The sequence below is a fragment of the Gopherus evgoodei genome, chromosome 5, assembly GCF_007399415.2.
Source record: "Gopherus evgoodei ecotype Sinaloan lineage chromosome 5, rGopEvg1_v1.p, whole genome shotgun sequence".
NCBI classification, from domain to species: Eukaryota; Metazoa; Chordata; order Testudines; family Testudinidae; genus Gopherus; species Gopherus evgoodei.
Window position 1 is genome coordinate 20803872 of NC_044326.1, and position 14130 is coordinate 20818001.

At 41.5% G+C, this 14130-nt stretch overlaps 1 protein-coding gene across 1 annotated transcript in view; it reads left to right on the forward strand.

Annotated features, from left to right (window-relative positions):
* HTT (huntingtin) overlaps positions 1 to 14130 on the forward strand; it is a 219835-nt gene that overhangs the window by 71619 nt on the left and 134086 nt on the right. Inside the window, 3 exon segments of the mRNA XM_030564220.1 lie at positions 317 to 463; positions 11115 to 11235; positions 11445 to 11521. Coding sequence (XP_030420080.1) covers positions 317 to 463; positions 11115 to 11235; positions 11445 to 11521 — 345 coding nt within the window.

Here is a 14130-nt window from a genome sequence, read left to right on the forward strand (position 1 = left end):
CTTTGTTTCCAGAGTGAATCTATTGTATTCCTTACTGGAACGCTGGTGGTCTCAATAGAGGACGGTGAGGGTAAAGGTAAAATTGGAAAAGTGGGTGGTCTTCAAGTCTCCAGTAAGGATGTAAATGGTTCCTTTGAGTTAAATGTTTGAGGAGAAAGTGTGAGTTTGAGTTTAGAGTAACACTTTTAATTTAAAAAATTAGCACAGATTTACCCACACTTCTCCTTAAATTGTACATTAGATCAGTTTTTGTGATACCTATCTTTTAAAAAAGGGATTTTGCTTACTATTTTACATGTTTTCTGCTTTATTTAAGGCTTGTTCCAAAGCTGTTTTATAATTGTGACCAAGGACAGGCTGATCCAGTAGTGGCCGTGGCAAGAGACCAAAGCAGTGTCTACTTGAAACTCCTAATGCATGAGACTCCGCCTCCATCTCACTTTGCAGTGAGCACTATCACCAGGTACAGTATTTGCTGTATTGCATTTGCCTTGCTCTAGTTAAAGAAACACTGGCCACGGTTAAGTGCCTAAATTCTGTTAAGTCTTTGTGGTAACAACAGAGCACTTGAGTGCATGCTTAATTTTATGCACTGTGAGTAAATTCATTTACTTCTCAATCCTGAAAAGAGAGATTGTTTTAGACTTGATTTTTTTCAAAGGTGCAGACCATTTAGAGTCAATCAGAGCTGCCACTCCTCAGCACTTTGAAAATTAAGCCTTTTAGATAGAGGAGCCTAATATTAGCATCAAAACTTAAGTTTTTATCCACTGCAGTGATGATTTAAAAAAAAAAATCTTGCTTTGCTTCTAATCATTAGAATTATTAAAAGTTAATACTAGAAATCTAGTATCAGAGGGGTAGCCGTGTTAGTCTGGATCTGTAAAAAGCAACAGAGTCCTATGGCACCTTATAGACCAGGGGTAGGCAACCTATGGCTCGCGTGCCAAAGGTGGCACGCGAGCTGATTTTCAGTGGCACTCACACTGCCTGGGTTCTGGCCACCAGTCCGAGGGACTCTGCATTTTAATTTTAAATGAAGCTTCTTAAACATTTTAACAGTCTTATTTACTTTGCATTCAATAGTTTAGTTATATATTATAGACTTATAGAAAGAGACCTTCTAAAAACATTAAAATGTATTACGGGCATGCGAAACCTTAAATTAGAGTGAATAAATGAAGACTCGGCACACCACTTCTGAAAGGTTGCCGACCCTTGTTATAGACTAACAGACTAATTGGAGCATAAGCTTTTGTGGGTGAATACTCACTTCATCAGACGACCTTTCGTCATTTGTGCTGTCTATTTACATTTTGCACTTCATTTAGCTTGGGCTGTGAAATTAGACCAGTCTGTTTAGTTAAATGAACCTTTAGTTTTCATCCACAAGCACAATGCTGTTGTGCCTGGAATGCTAACACTACAAGGAAATTGTTAAGAAAATTGTTTTACATTAAAATTAAAAAATAATTCTTAATTCTACTCATATTATTGTAGATTTCATGAAAAATCTGTTTTTGTAGCCCAAATGTACAAGTCACCCTATCTCAAAAAACATGGGGATAATAGAAGGGATCCAGAGATGGATGATAAAAATGGTTAGAAGAATGAATAAACTTAGATACGAAGAGAGTGAAAAGGCTGGGAATGTTAAGCTCTTGAAAGAAACAAATAAGAGGCAGTGTGGCAGAGTTATTAAAATAAGGAATGGCATAAGATAATCAGGAGCACCCAATGTCTCATCTGTCTTCCATTTAACCTTACTGCCGTTGAACACTCAATGAAAGTGAAAGGCAATAAATTTACCTGATAAAAGGGAATACTTTTTAACACAAAATTCAACTAGTCTGTGAAACTCCTTGCTCCGTTGTAGTGGCATTTTACGTTAATGAAACCACACATAAGTAAATTAGCATACATTTTTAAAGAGGGATATAAATGTCATGCTTCAAGACATAATTCAGCCATCAACTGATGAGATTAGGAAGAAACTTTCTGTATTGGGAGAATGGTAATTCCATAATTGCCACAGTAGGTTTTCCGGGAACTTTTCTGACGCATCAGGCTCTGGTCAGTCTCTGACAAAACACTGAATTATATAATGTCAGAGGGGTAGCCATGTTAGACTGGACCTGTAAATGCAGCAAAGAGTCCTGTGGCACCTTATAGACTAACAAACGTATTGGAGCATGAGCTTTCGTGGGTGAATACCCACTTCATTGGATGCATGACGAAGTGGGTATTCACCCACGAAAGCTCATGCTCCAATACATCTGTTGGTCTATAAGGTGCCACAGGACTCTTTGCTGAATTATAGGCCTGGTTTGCACTATGCATTTATACCGATTTTAGCAGCGTTAAACCGATTTAACGCTGCACCCGTCCACACAATACGGCCCTTTATATCGATATAAAGGGCTCTTTAAACCGGTTTCTGTACTCCTCCCTGATGAGAGGAGTAGTGCTGAAATCGGTATTAGCATATCGGATTAGGGTTAGTGTGGCCACAAATCGATGGTATTTTCCTCCGGGCGGTATCCCACAGTGCACCACTGTGACCGCTCTGGAAAGCAATCTGAACTCGAATGCACTGGCCAGGTAGACAGGAAAAGCCCCGTGAACTTTTGAATTTCATTTCCTGTTTGCCCAGCGTGAAGCTCTGATCAGCACGGGTGGCGATGCATCCCAAATCTAAAAAGAGCTCCAGCATGGATCGTACGGGAGATACTGGATCTGATCACTGTATGGGGAGACAAATCTGTTCTGTCAGAGCTCCATGACAGAAGACGAAATGCCAAAGCATTTGAAAAAAATCTCCAGGCTATGAAGCAAAGTCCACAGCACAGTGCTGTGTGACAAGCGTAACAGAAAGCCAAAGAATCAAATGGACGCTCATGGAGGAAAGGAGGGGGTACTGAGAACTCCAGCTATCCCGCAGTCCGCGCAGTCTCCGAAAAGCATTTGCATTCTTGGCTGAGCTCCCAATGCCTGTAGGGTCAAACACGTTGTCTGGGGTGGTTCAGGGTATAGCTCATCAATTTACTCCCTCCCCCCCCCCGTGAAAGAAAAGGGGAAAAAATCGTTTGACTTTTTTCAGTGTCACCGTATGTCTACTGCATGCTGCTGGTAGGCACGGTGCTGGGGCAATGAAAAGCAGCATCCTCTCCCCTCCCTTCCCCGGTGGCAGACGGTACAGTGCAGTAGGACTGGTAACCGTCCTCGTCATCAGCCCGTGAGTGCTCCTGGCTGGCCTCAGGTGAGGTCGGCTGGGGACGCCTGGGTAAAAATAGGAATGACTCCCGGTTATTCCCGGCAGATGGTACAGAACAGCTGGTAACCATCCTCATCATAGCAACTGGGGGCTGAACTCCATCAGCCCCCGCCCCTTTCCTGTGTAAAGAAAAGATTCTATACTGCCTGGACTATCATAGCAGCTGGAGGCTGCCTCCCCCTCATTTTATCTCACTAAAAAAGTCAGTGTTGCTTATTCCTGCATTTTTTATTACTTCATCACACAAATGGGGGGACCCTGCAATGGTAGCCCAGAAGGGTTGGAGGAGGAGAGAAGCAACAGGTGGAGTTGTTGCACGGACACCCCCTAGAATGGCATGCAGCTCATCATTTCTGTGGGATCTGACACCGAGCGGCTGTGCTCTCTGGTTCTCTTATACGCTGGTTCTCTAGTACACTTGCCCCATATTCTAGGCAGGACTGACTATTTTTAGATACAACATAAAAAGGAGGGAATGACCCTGGGGGGGGTCATTCCCATTTTTGTCTTTGCGCCCCCAGCCGACCTCAGCAAAGGTCAGCCAGAAGCACCCATGACAGCAGCAGATGGTACAGAACGACTGGTAACCATCTCTGCTACCTTGCAAAGGCAAATGAATGCTGCTGTAGTGCTGCAGTACCGCCTCTGTCAGCGGCATCCAGTACACATACAGTGACAGTGACAAAAGGCAAAACGGGCTCCATAATTGCCATGCTATGGCGTCTGCCAGTGCAATCCAGGGAAAAAGGCGCGAAATGATTGTCTGCCGTTGCTTTCACGGAGGAAGGAATGAGTGACGACATTTACCCAGAATCACCCGTGACACTGTTTTTGCACCATCATGCATTGGGATCTCAACCCAGAATTCCAATGAGTGGGGGCAACTGCAGGAACTATGGGATAGCTACCCACAGTGCAACGCTCCAGAAATCGACGCTAGCCTCGGTACATGGACGCACACCACTGAATTATTGTGCTTTGTGTGGCCGCGTGCATTCAACTTTATACAATCTGTTTTACAAAACCAGAATAATCCTGTAGTGTAGACGTACCCATATAGTCATTACTTACTCATTTGGTAAGTTACCATGAATTTGTCTTTTTATTTATTTTTTTGTACATGACCTGTTCATATCTACCAAGTCAGTCCCTTTTTTCTGTCACTATTATTAAAATAATTTGTTTTCAAGTGCACCTCTTTTCCTTCTTACATTTAAAACCAAACCTCTTATGTAATGGAATAGTACTAAATAAGTAAAAATATATTCTAATCTGGAGGAAAAGGTTTTTCCTCCTTAAAACTTGTGTGTTGTGTTAACGTGTAGGGTGTTTTGCTGCATTAGTTCTTTCTTCTGTTTAAACTTTAAGTGATAGTTATTTTAAGTCTGTGCTTTTATTATTTCCCCCAACATTCAATTTCAGTGATGAAAGATGTAACCTCATATAATGAGGTGCAAAATGTGATCTATGAAAGAATATTTTTTTGTTTTTACATTATTATATTAGACTGATTAAAACATGGTAATATTCTTAAAAAGGTCTATAAAATGAAATTGTGAGTGGTTCTTCATGTGATTTTCTATGGCAATTCCACTCTAGGTTTGTGCGCCTCATGCAAAGATGTCAGATTTTTTTCCCCCTCAGCAGTATCTGTCGGTGTGGCTTGAGTGCCCTCTGCTGCCACAAGCCACTGTGTGCTGGTACATGAGAGCGGGGTTGTCCCCGATTCCCCTCACCTTCCCACCTACTGCCAGTGATAGTTGTCAGAGCGATCTCAGACTTGTTTATTCATTTGCATTTCTAACTCCTCTTAAATAGTGGTTAATTATTGTTAGTTTCTCAAGTTAATTAGTGTTAGGTTTCTGTTTTTTGTGTCCTTTGGTATCATTTCTTTTCCTCTCAGTACTGGAATGATGCCTCGCTTCCAAGGGTTCAAGTCCTGTGGGACATGCTCAAAGCCCATGCCGGTCAGTGATCCTCATCTGACCTGCCTGAAGTGTATGGGTGAGGCACACATTAGTATGTCACATCTGCAAAGGCTTCAACCCACACTGTAAGGATAGAGCAGTGAGATATAAGTGCTTGCTTATGGAAGCAGTACTTCGATCCTCCAGCTGAGACATTGCGTGGGGAGAGTGCCCTAGATGCTTCACTATTGGTGCACAGTGCTCCGTCACATGCATCTTAAGCTCCATGGTCCTGCTCCTTGGTACTGAAGAAGAGACTCAGACCTTCCTCGGGTTCAGTATCTTGTTCTTCCACATTGGTGTTGAGATGAGATGGGGGCAAGGACTCTAGTAAGCATGTAGCAGAGAGGGCTGCCCCAGGAGCCTTGCCTATTAAGAGGGGTTTGATGCCTCTGGGCATGTGCCAGGTCCATTGAGGCTGTCCCCTAAGAAGCATTTGAGGAGCCAAGAGTCGATGCAGTTCCCATCTACCCCAGAGGCATATGCAGTCTCTCAGTGTGGGTTTCATCAGCATTGGAAACCATCCAGTTGCTTCCTGCACCCACAGTTCAACCCTCACCGCATCGAGAACCCCCCAGTGCCACTATCTAGTCCTCTTCTCAAACCAGTTTTATCAAGAGGGAAGACTCCCTTTCTTCCTTTGGTATCACCATCCCCAGGTTCAGGTTATCTCTTTCTGGTAGAGTCAGCATCAACATCTCCATTATGCAAAGCTTTGAACTACTCAGACTCAGAAGTGCAACCTTCTTTACCCCAGCTGGGACACAGTGCACTTACATTCCTTCAAGATTGTCATGGCCATGAACAATTCAGCAACCCAAGCATTGGCCTTTCCCTAAGGGGCAATGGCCTGGATAAGGTTGGGTCCCGGGTCCATACCAGTAGCCACTCTGGGCTCCCTGGAGCATCCCTCTTCCAGTCAGGACCTCATCTCAACCATCTCATCAGTTGTGGGGAGTGCATCAGACATGATGGCACCAGGAACATTGTTCCCCAATATCTGATGTTGAAATGAGTACTGGGCCCCAAGAGCATCTCTCTCCAGTGTCTAGTACTCTGATTGGTCCTAGCCAACCAACATTCTTGGGTAGCTTCTCCACCACAGATTATGGAGTTGCCACCACCTCACATGCTGGCTGCATCCTTGTCTTCGTCACCATATGAAGCAGTTGATACAGTGGGAGACTGATCTCTTCCGAAGGCCACAGGACCCACTGAAACAAGTGGTTTTCAGTTCTTGGCACTGAAGAATTCTCAAGTTGGTGGACAGTCTAGTGTCTGCCACCGTTTCTAAGGTTGATCTGCCAGTCAATGAAGCAGTCATGGAGCTGGTCAAGACTCTGTGGCAGACACCCTCTTCCTTGGCTCTTACGTGAAACGAGCTGACTGGAGGTATTTTGTCCCCCCTAAAGGGTATACACATTTTTTCCGTCACCCTCTCTGGGTTCTGTTGTTGTAGGAGCTGCTAATGAGTGGGAAAAGCAGGGTTACCAAGCCTCCGCAGCTAAGAGCAAAAATTAAAAAAGACTAGACTCATTTGGTCATAAACTTTATTCCTCTTGGGGCTTGCAGCTTGAGATTGCAAGCCAACAGGCACTTCTGAGTCGATAAGATTACATACACTGGTAGAACATTGCTAAATTCAAGGACAAATTACTAGAGGGTTTCTCAGTGATGGAGGAGAAGGCTTAACTAGTTGCTAAGACTGCCCTCTAGGACAGTCTGGATAGTGAAGATTGGGCAGTGCCAGGAGAAAGTGGTCATGGTTACAGTCCTCTGGATTACCCACAGAAGTACAGCAGACCATACAGGACCGTTTGTTTGAAGGCCTTACCCTGTTCTTCAAAGTCTTTAAGATTCCAGGGCAACAATTTAAATCCCTTGGAATAAACATTCCAGTGACTAAAAGAGAGCATTTTCATCAACAACCCTTTTGACGCCATAGTTTTGGTGTCCCCAAGATCTGCCTAGGAAAAAGGGAAGGAGCTATAAAAGGTGCACTTCTCTTCAGTGTCAGTGAGCTCATCCCATCCAGCTACCTCTTGTAGGCAGACATTTTGATGGGGTTGTTGAGGACTGTATATCTCCTCACTTCTGTCTGTCCTACCTTTTCTGTTTACCAGTTTTTTGTCCTGATTCCTAAGTGCCTAGGCCCACACAACATCAGAGCAGAGGGTCTTAAGCACAGTGGAACAGGTGTATGCCATCCAATGTACTTCAAACCTTCCCCCATCTCTTTTTGCGAGCCACTCCCATAAGACTGCCCGTCAGCAGGTGGTCCAATCTCTTCTCCAGATAGGGGCGAGAGAGGAAGTACTGTTGGACCTCAGGAGAAAAGGCTTCTATTCTTGTTACTTGATCCCCAAGACAAAAGGAGGTCTCAGGCCCATATTAGATCTAAGGGAGTTGAACAGATTCCTGAAGAAAGTAAAACTTCACGCAATTACCCTACGTCCCTTCCCTGGGACCAGGACACAGGGACAAGGAGTGCCGAGCTCAGCTTGTACACTGCAGCCCAGTATGGCTGGGGCTGGAGAATTTTAGCCAAGCCTCCCTTTTTGCCAGCCTGGATTTGAGCCAACAGGTTAGTGAAAGGGAGAGCCAGAGCCGGGGGAAGAAGGCATTCACCTGACCTGAGCTCGGTGCTGCAGGGAGCCAAGAAAGTAGATTTTAAAATAAAAAATCAGCCAGCTGGACCCCTTCCCAATCCTCCAGGTTCCAGGGTTTGACTTCTGAAAACAGCTGGGCAGCTAACCCCAGGCCAAGCCTGGGGAAGGAGTAAAAGAGGGCTGAAATCAAGCTAGCTCCACCTTTGATTCTGTAGTTAGGGCTTCATCCCTGGAGGCCCGGCCCTGCCTCATCCCACTCTACCTTTTATCCATGCAGCTCTCTTCGCCAACTAATCTCCCTTCCCCACCTGCCCACTTCATTAGCCATCTTTCCCTGCACCACAGGGCACGCTACCTACTACAGAGCATCGAGAAAACACATTTGGGCAAAAAGAAACCCTGGCTAATGTGCTGTTCTCTCCAAAGTGCCCCTGGCTTTAGCTAAGTATCTTACTAGCTTCCACAAACTTCTTTTCCTCGCCTGCAGATTATAGTGATCACAGCCCAAGAAGCCCTGGAATGCGATTCCTTCCGAGGACGTGCTCAGTTGAGATATAATGACATTGACTTAATGTGCAAAAGAACATAGTAAGAAGAGCATGGAATGAATTTTATTAACATTATTGAGCTGCTTGTGAATGATTTTGTGACTCTACTCACCTGGGTGCATACAAATACATATAAATCTCTGGAAATTTTGTTTAGTGACACTTCAGACTCCTTTTGAGTGCTTAAACAGCTACATCTTGCGACTTTTCAGGGTTTGTCTGGTGACTTCATTCTATATGGAGTTGTCAACACTGGTCCCAACCGTCGAAAGTTTCTGAGATTTGTGGTGAATAGTTGACACTGTCAGTTCACCCCTTCAGCCTGGCAGCTGCTTGTTGGGTATTCACAAATTGCTTGGTGGTGGTAGCAAATTATCTTTGAAAATTAGGTGTCTGTCTTCCCCATACCTGGTCGTGTCCAGTATATCCACCCCTTTATCCATATTCAATGCTCTGGGGCTCTAGTGAATCAAGAAAAATCAATATTGAAACCTGTATAGACAACAGAATTCATTGGAACAGTCTTCATCTCTACAGGGACCAGAGCTTTTCTACCACAAAACAAATTTTGAAACCATTTGAAGCCTAGTATTTCAAATGAAAGCTTGTCCGCTCACAACAACACTCAAGTATCTCAGGCTGCTGGGTTACATGGAAGCATGTACTTATGTAGTGCAACATGCCAGACTGCAGTTCGGGAAGCTGCAAGCATGGCTAATGTAAGTATATGCCCCGAGTTGTCACCATTTGGACAAGTGGTATGAGTGCCAGAGCTAGTCTTGTTGTCTCTAGACTAGTGGATAGATCCTCTAAAAGTGTGCATAGGCATTCCCTTCCTTCTCACACTATCGGTACTCGCTCTAGTAAGGGACACATCTTTAGGTTGGGGAGCTTACATTGGGTCACCTCAAGACCTAGAAACTCACGTAAATGTAAGGGAGTTAAGAGTAGTATGTCTGCTTGCTCAACCTTCCTTCCCCACAGAGTGGGGAAAAATCTTAGGGTTAAGGGCAATCCAGTTTCCTCTGTCATTTACACCACCGTCTGTCAGTCCAGAGATTATGCCAGATTTAGATGGGTGGTCCTGTAATCATTTATCAGAATCCACCGGCTCTGCCGTTTGCTTATGAGTCACCTGTAGTTGAATTCTGATGTAAAATGAGTCAAAGAAGAAACAACAGTTACCTACCTTTTGCGTACCTGTTCTTTGAGATGTTGCTCATGTCAATTCCACAACCTGCCCACCTTTGCTTCTGTATTGGAGTCCAATGACACAAAGGAACTGAGAGGGATGAGGGCGGCTGCCCCTCTTAGACCACCGCACAGTGATGCATGGTGGCAGTGGGTGTTCAAGTCACCGTGATGGGTACTGCTGAGAGAGAGAGAAGAAAAATCTCTTGGCATCTGTGCACGAGGCTTACACACACCTGCAGTGAAATGGACATATGCAGCACATCTTGAAGAACAGCAGTTACAGAAAGTTAAGTAACTGTTTCTTTCCATATTCTTGATGCCTAGATCAGCGAATCAGTCTGGAAATTCTGCCTCTGACATCACTACTAGCAATAAATATTCTAGAGTTGGAATATAGGCCATAAGTAAGATGTCAGCTAGGCAGAAAGAAATCCAGTTTGTGCTCTCATAGCTATGAGCATTCAAAAATCAATCAATCAACTAAACATTTGTTGGTGAAGTAGGAAACAGATCTTACTTGACATGTCTGGGTTCACATTGTCTTTCACTTAAGGTGCTGTATTTTACATAGTCATTTTTATCGTCTTACATACACTTTAAAACACATACTGGTGTAAAAACGTAAATCCATTTTGTACATTTCCAGGGATGGGAGAAACAGTCTTCATTTCATGATTCAGTATTAAAGTATTTCATTAGAACCCCAAACTCTCCCTTTATAAAATATGAGGATCAGAATGACTTAGAAGTGAATTATTCTATTTAAGGTTTTTAATTTTTAATTTGATAGCGTGTGTCCCATCACTCTCCCTTACTGTCAGCTATGTTCTTAATAATCCACCTTTCCAGTTTCTCTTGAGTCTGGAGACAAGCTGAGCCATATAGTTATAAGGGCCTGCTACGAGGATTAAGTTGCAGGATTCAGGCCGTAGATTGTAAGCTCTTTGGGGCAGGGGCTTGATTATCTTATTTGTAATATGTAATGTGCTCACAGTGCTACAGAAACAATAAAACTAAAACAAATTAAGCAATAGTACAAAATACAGACTGCAAAGCTTTTAATAGCCTTTTCATTTATTACTACAAGGAAGCAATTACACTACTTTATGGTCTGAAACAGTTAGATATGTTTAAGCAGAAACTAAGAGCCAATGTTAGAAGGGTGATAACTTACAAAGAGCTTAGTTAGGTATTAGAAAATCAGTATGTTGCTATGCACTGGCAGTGCAATGAGATGAGCAATTAAAAAAATAAAATAAAACTGCTTTAGTTGATCCAGCAGTAACACCATTAGAGCTTGCAGTTTAAAATGTAATTCTACAAAGATAAAGTTAATTCGGATTTAGAATATGATTATGATTGTGTTGCGTTTCATTGTTATCTTATTTGTTAATATCTGGTGGACATTTTGTGACATTTATCTCCTCAACCATCATTCACATTTAATTTTAACTATTTTTAACAAGATACCCTTTGACTTTTATATACTCATGTTTTAGTTAGTTAATTATGTTTGATTCAGAACATACAGGGGTTACAACATGGTGCAAAGTCCAACGGATGTCACTATGGAAAACAACCTTTCTAGGGTTATCTCAGCCGTTTCCCAGGCATTGACAACTTCAACTACAAGAGCGCTTACAGTGAGTATTTTTATAATCTATAAATAACAGAATTGTAATAATTTTTATCATATATATATTAAAAATAAATTCAGTACTTATTTGCTGTATGCATGTGCCCCAAGTGTCATATAGCAGGTAATGAAGAAATGTTAGTGATGGGAATACAATGTATTTTGCTTCTACTCCCTATGCTGTTAACATTGTACTATCTTGCTTAATTTTTTCAGTTTGGCTGCTGTGAAGCTTTATGTCTTCTCTCCACAACGTTTCCAGTCTGCACATGGACTGTAGGATGGCACTGTGGGTATGTTTCTTCATCCAGTATACAAGCTTCTAGAATTCATGTTTACAAAAACAGAGGACTCTCATTCAGGTGTCAGAAGCCCTGCTTTAATTATTTGCTAAGCCAAGCCTCACTCTAGCAGTTGTTTAAAGATTTCATACAGACAGGTTTAAACATATTAGGCTTATAACAGGCTGGCATTGAACCAAATAACAGCACTTTCCACAGTCTTAAATAATACAGTCCAAATTCTGAGCTATTGGTTGTAACTGTTAGAAAAAATCAGTATTTGTTTGTCAAATGGAAATGGACAGAACATTGTGGTGGCAGAGAGGGAGGGGAAGTATATTTCAAGCTTCTGAAGGAATGTTCTAAACTCTGGAGTGGTAAATAAAAACATGTAGAGAAAAAAAATCAGCCGCATTATTATTATTATTATTATTATTATTATTATTATTATTATTATTTTTTTTTTTTGGAAGTCTGAATTTTTCACATGACCTATTCCTTATGTCTGTGTTATAGGTGTTTGGCAATGGAAAGTAGTGTATAGCTGTTTGTATAAAGGAGACTGGCAGATGCTTCCCAGTTGCTTTTATTGGGAAGTCTGTGAGAAATGGAAAGCACTACTTGAAGTGCATACTTCCACTTATGGGGCTAAACTGATTTTGAAAGCCCTAAGATACTGTCTGTCTTCCAAAGAGATCTGTTACTTAAAGTAACTGTAGCCTTGCTAATATTGGGATTTGATCCTGTCTTTGGATACCAGTGTGTGTATTGCTGCATGTCCACTAAAATCAGTTACTGCACAGGTGTAAATATTATAGCTGATTTTACATGTTGTGTGGCTGTGCATCTGCTTGGTTTGTGGGATTTTTTTTTTTTTTGGCTCAAACCTTGTTGTTCCAAGTGTTCTTATTTATTTGTGTGTGCGTGTTTCTGCTGCAGCTACTATTTTCAGTTAACCAAGTATACAGTAATAAACTACTGCTATCATCTGTCTGCACTTCCCATGCCAACTGTGCCGCTTTTGCTAGTGTTTGGTGCCCCTCCTCCCTTACATTAGGCTTCTGTTCAAGTCCTTTAAGTTCATACGTTTGCTTGGGTGCTGGTTTCTCTCCCTATTTCCACATATACAGAATTAGTCTCTCACATGTTTTCTCATGTTTTCTACTTCAGCGGTTTTTCTCCCTTTCTGATGACTGAATCGCAAGGGGAATCTGTGCCTTAATTTCTTTACTTGTGGTAAAATTACAAAATTTGCTGCTTCTCTGGTTGCCTGAAGTTGTGTTATGAAGTACACTGTCTTTAAAGAGATAATATCTTTTTTGTTCATCATCTTGCCCTTTCTTTCTATACCAGGCTTAATTTGGCAATACTTTTGCAATTAGCTGTCCATCCATTCAGTATACTATGTGCGACATCTGTGTGCTGAAAGCCTGTCTTTTTGAGCTATAAACTTCTCATTTTACAGGTGAAGTAGGTTCAGACCTGATCAATACTTGATCAGCAGGAAGGATGGATACAAATCTATAGTGGTTTTTTAAAAAAAATAAGATTGTTTTTAATTGTTTTTTTAAATTTTGTTTATATTTTTTTCTTTTTAAAAATAAACCTGTTTAAAATGAAATCTGAATTTAATACAAAATATGTTAAGGCATAAACTTGTTACAGTTTAGTTATAAATGTGAAACATGTTTAAGAGAAGTTTATGTACCCAAAGCACTTAAAGTTGCTTTGTTTAATAAAAATAAATGTATATGCTGTTTTGTCTAATTAAATTATAGTTACCATCCAAATGCAGCTTGACACAAATGAGCCAAGCATTAATTATCTAGTAAATAAGCAATATATCATTCACCATTTTCTAGAATACTAAAAATATGCAGCTAATAAGAATTTGAAAATATTAAACTATATAATTGCTTCAATAAATGTATATAGTTATGAAAAAAGGTAGAAAAAAGATTTACCAAATCTAGTGCAAAGGCTTTATTTAATTGGAAATCAACATGTTTGAATGGTTGTATCAACCAACAAGAATGCACCTTTCTTTAGACAATAACTGAAGTACAAATGGAAATGCTGATTAAAATTGATAATTTAAATTCAGACTTTCCACTAGGTGAATAAAATCATGATTTAAATCAATCCCTGTGTTGGGAGATCACAAAGAAAAAGTTCAGTACTGTAGAAAGTGGGGTTGATGATTTAATAAATAACTCATGCCCTTCTCTGAGTCAACACAAAATCAGTGGCTCTTCATGGGACTCAGTCTTGTTAAAAGTCCCATATGTAGGTCCAAAATGAAGCTGCTTATTCTCATTTTCCAGGCCCTCCGTTGTTTACCCCCTCGTACTCCTCTCAGCTTTGTCTTCCTTTAGTCTCTCTCAGTGCTTTCTTTATTCTGCCCATACTGTTTGTCTGCTTGCTCCCTCCCATTCCTATCTCTGTTGTTTTTCATTCTGTCCATAAATCTGAAATTACCTGTCCACTATGCCTCCACTCTTTTTTCTCTAAATTTCTGCTCCACTCCCTTCAGGGTGGCTTGCCAACCTGTGTTTATAAAATGTACAAATAACCGGTTCATATAAAATCCACCCTCAAAATGCATGCAGTACTCTTACATG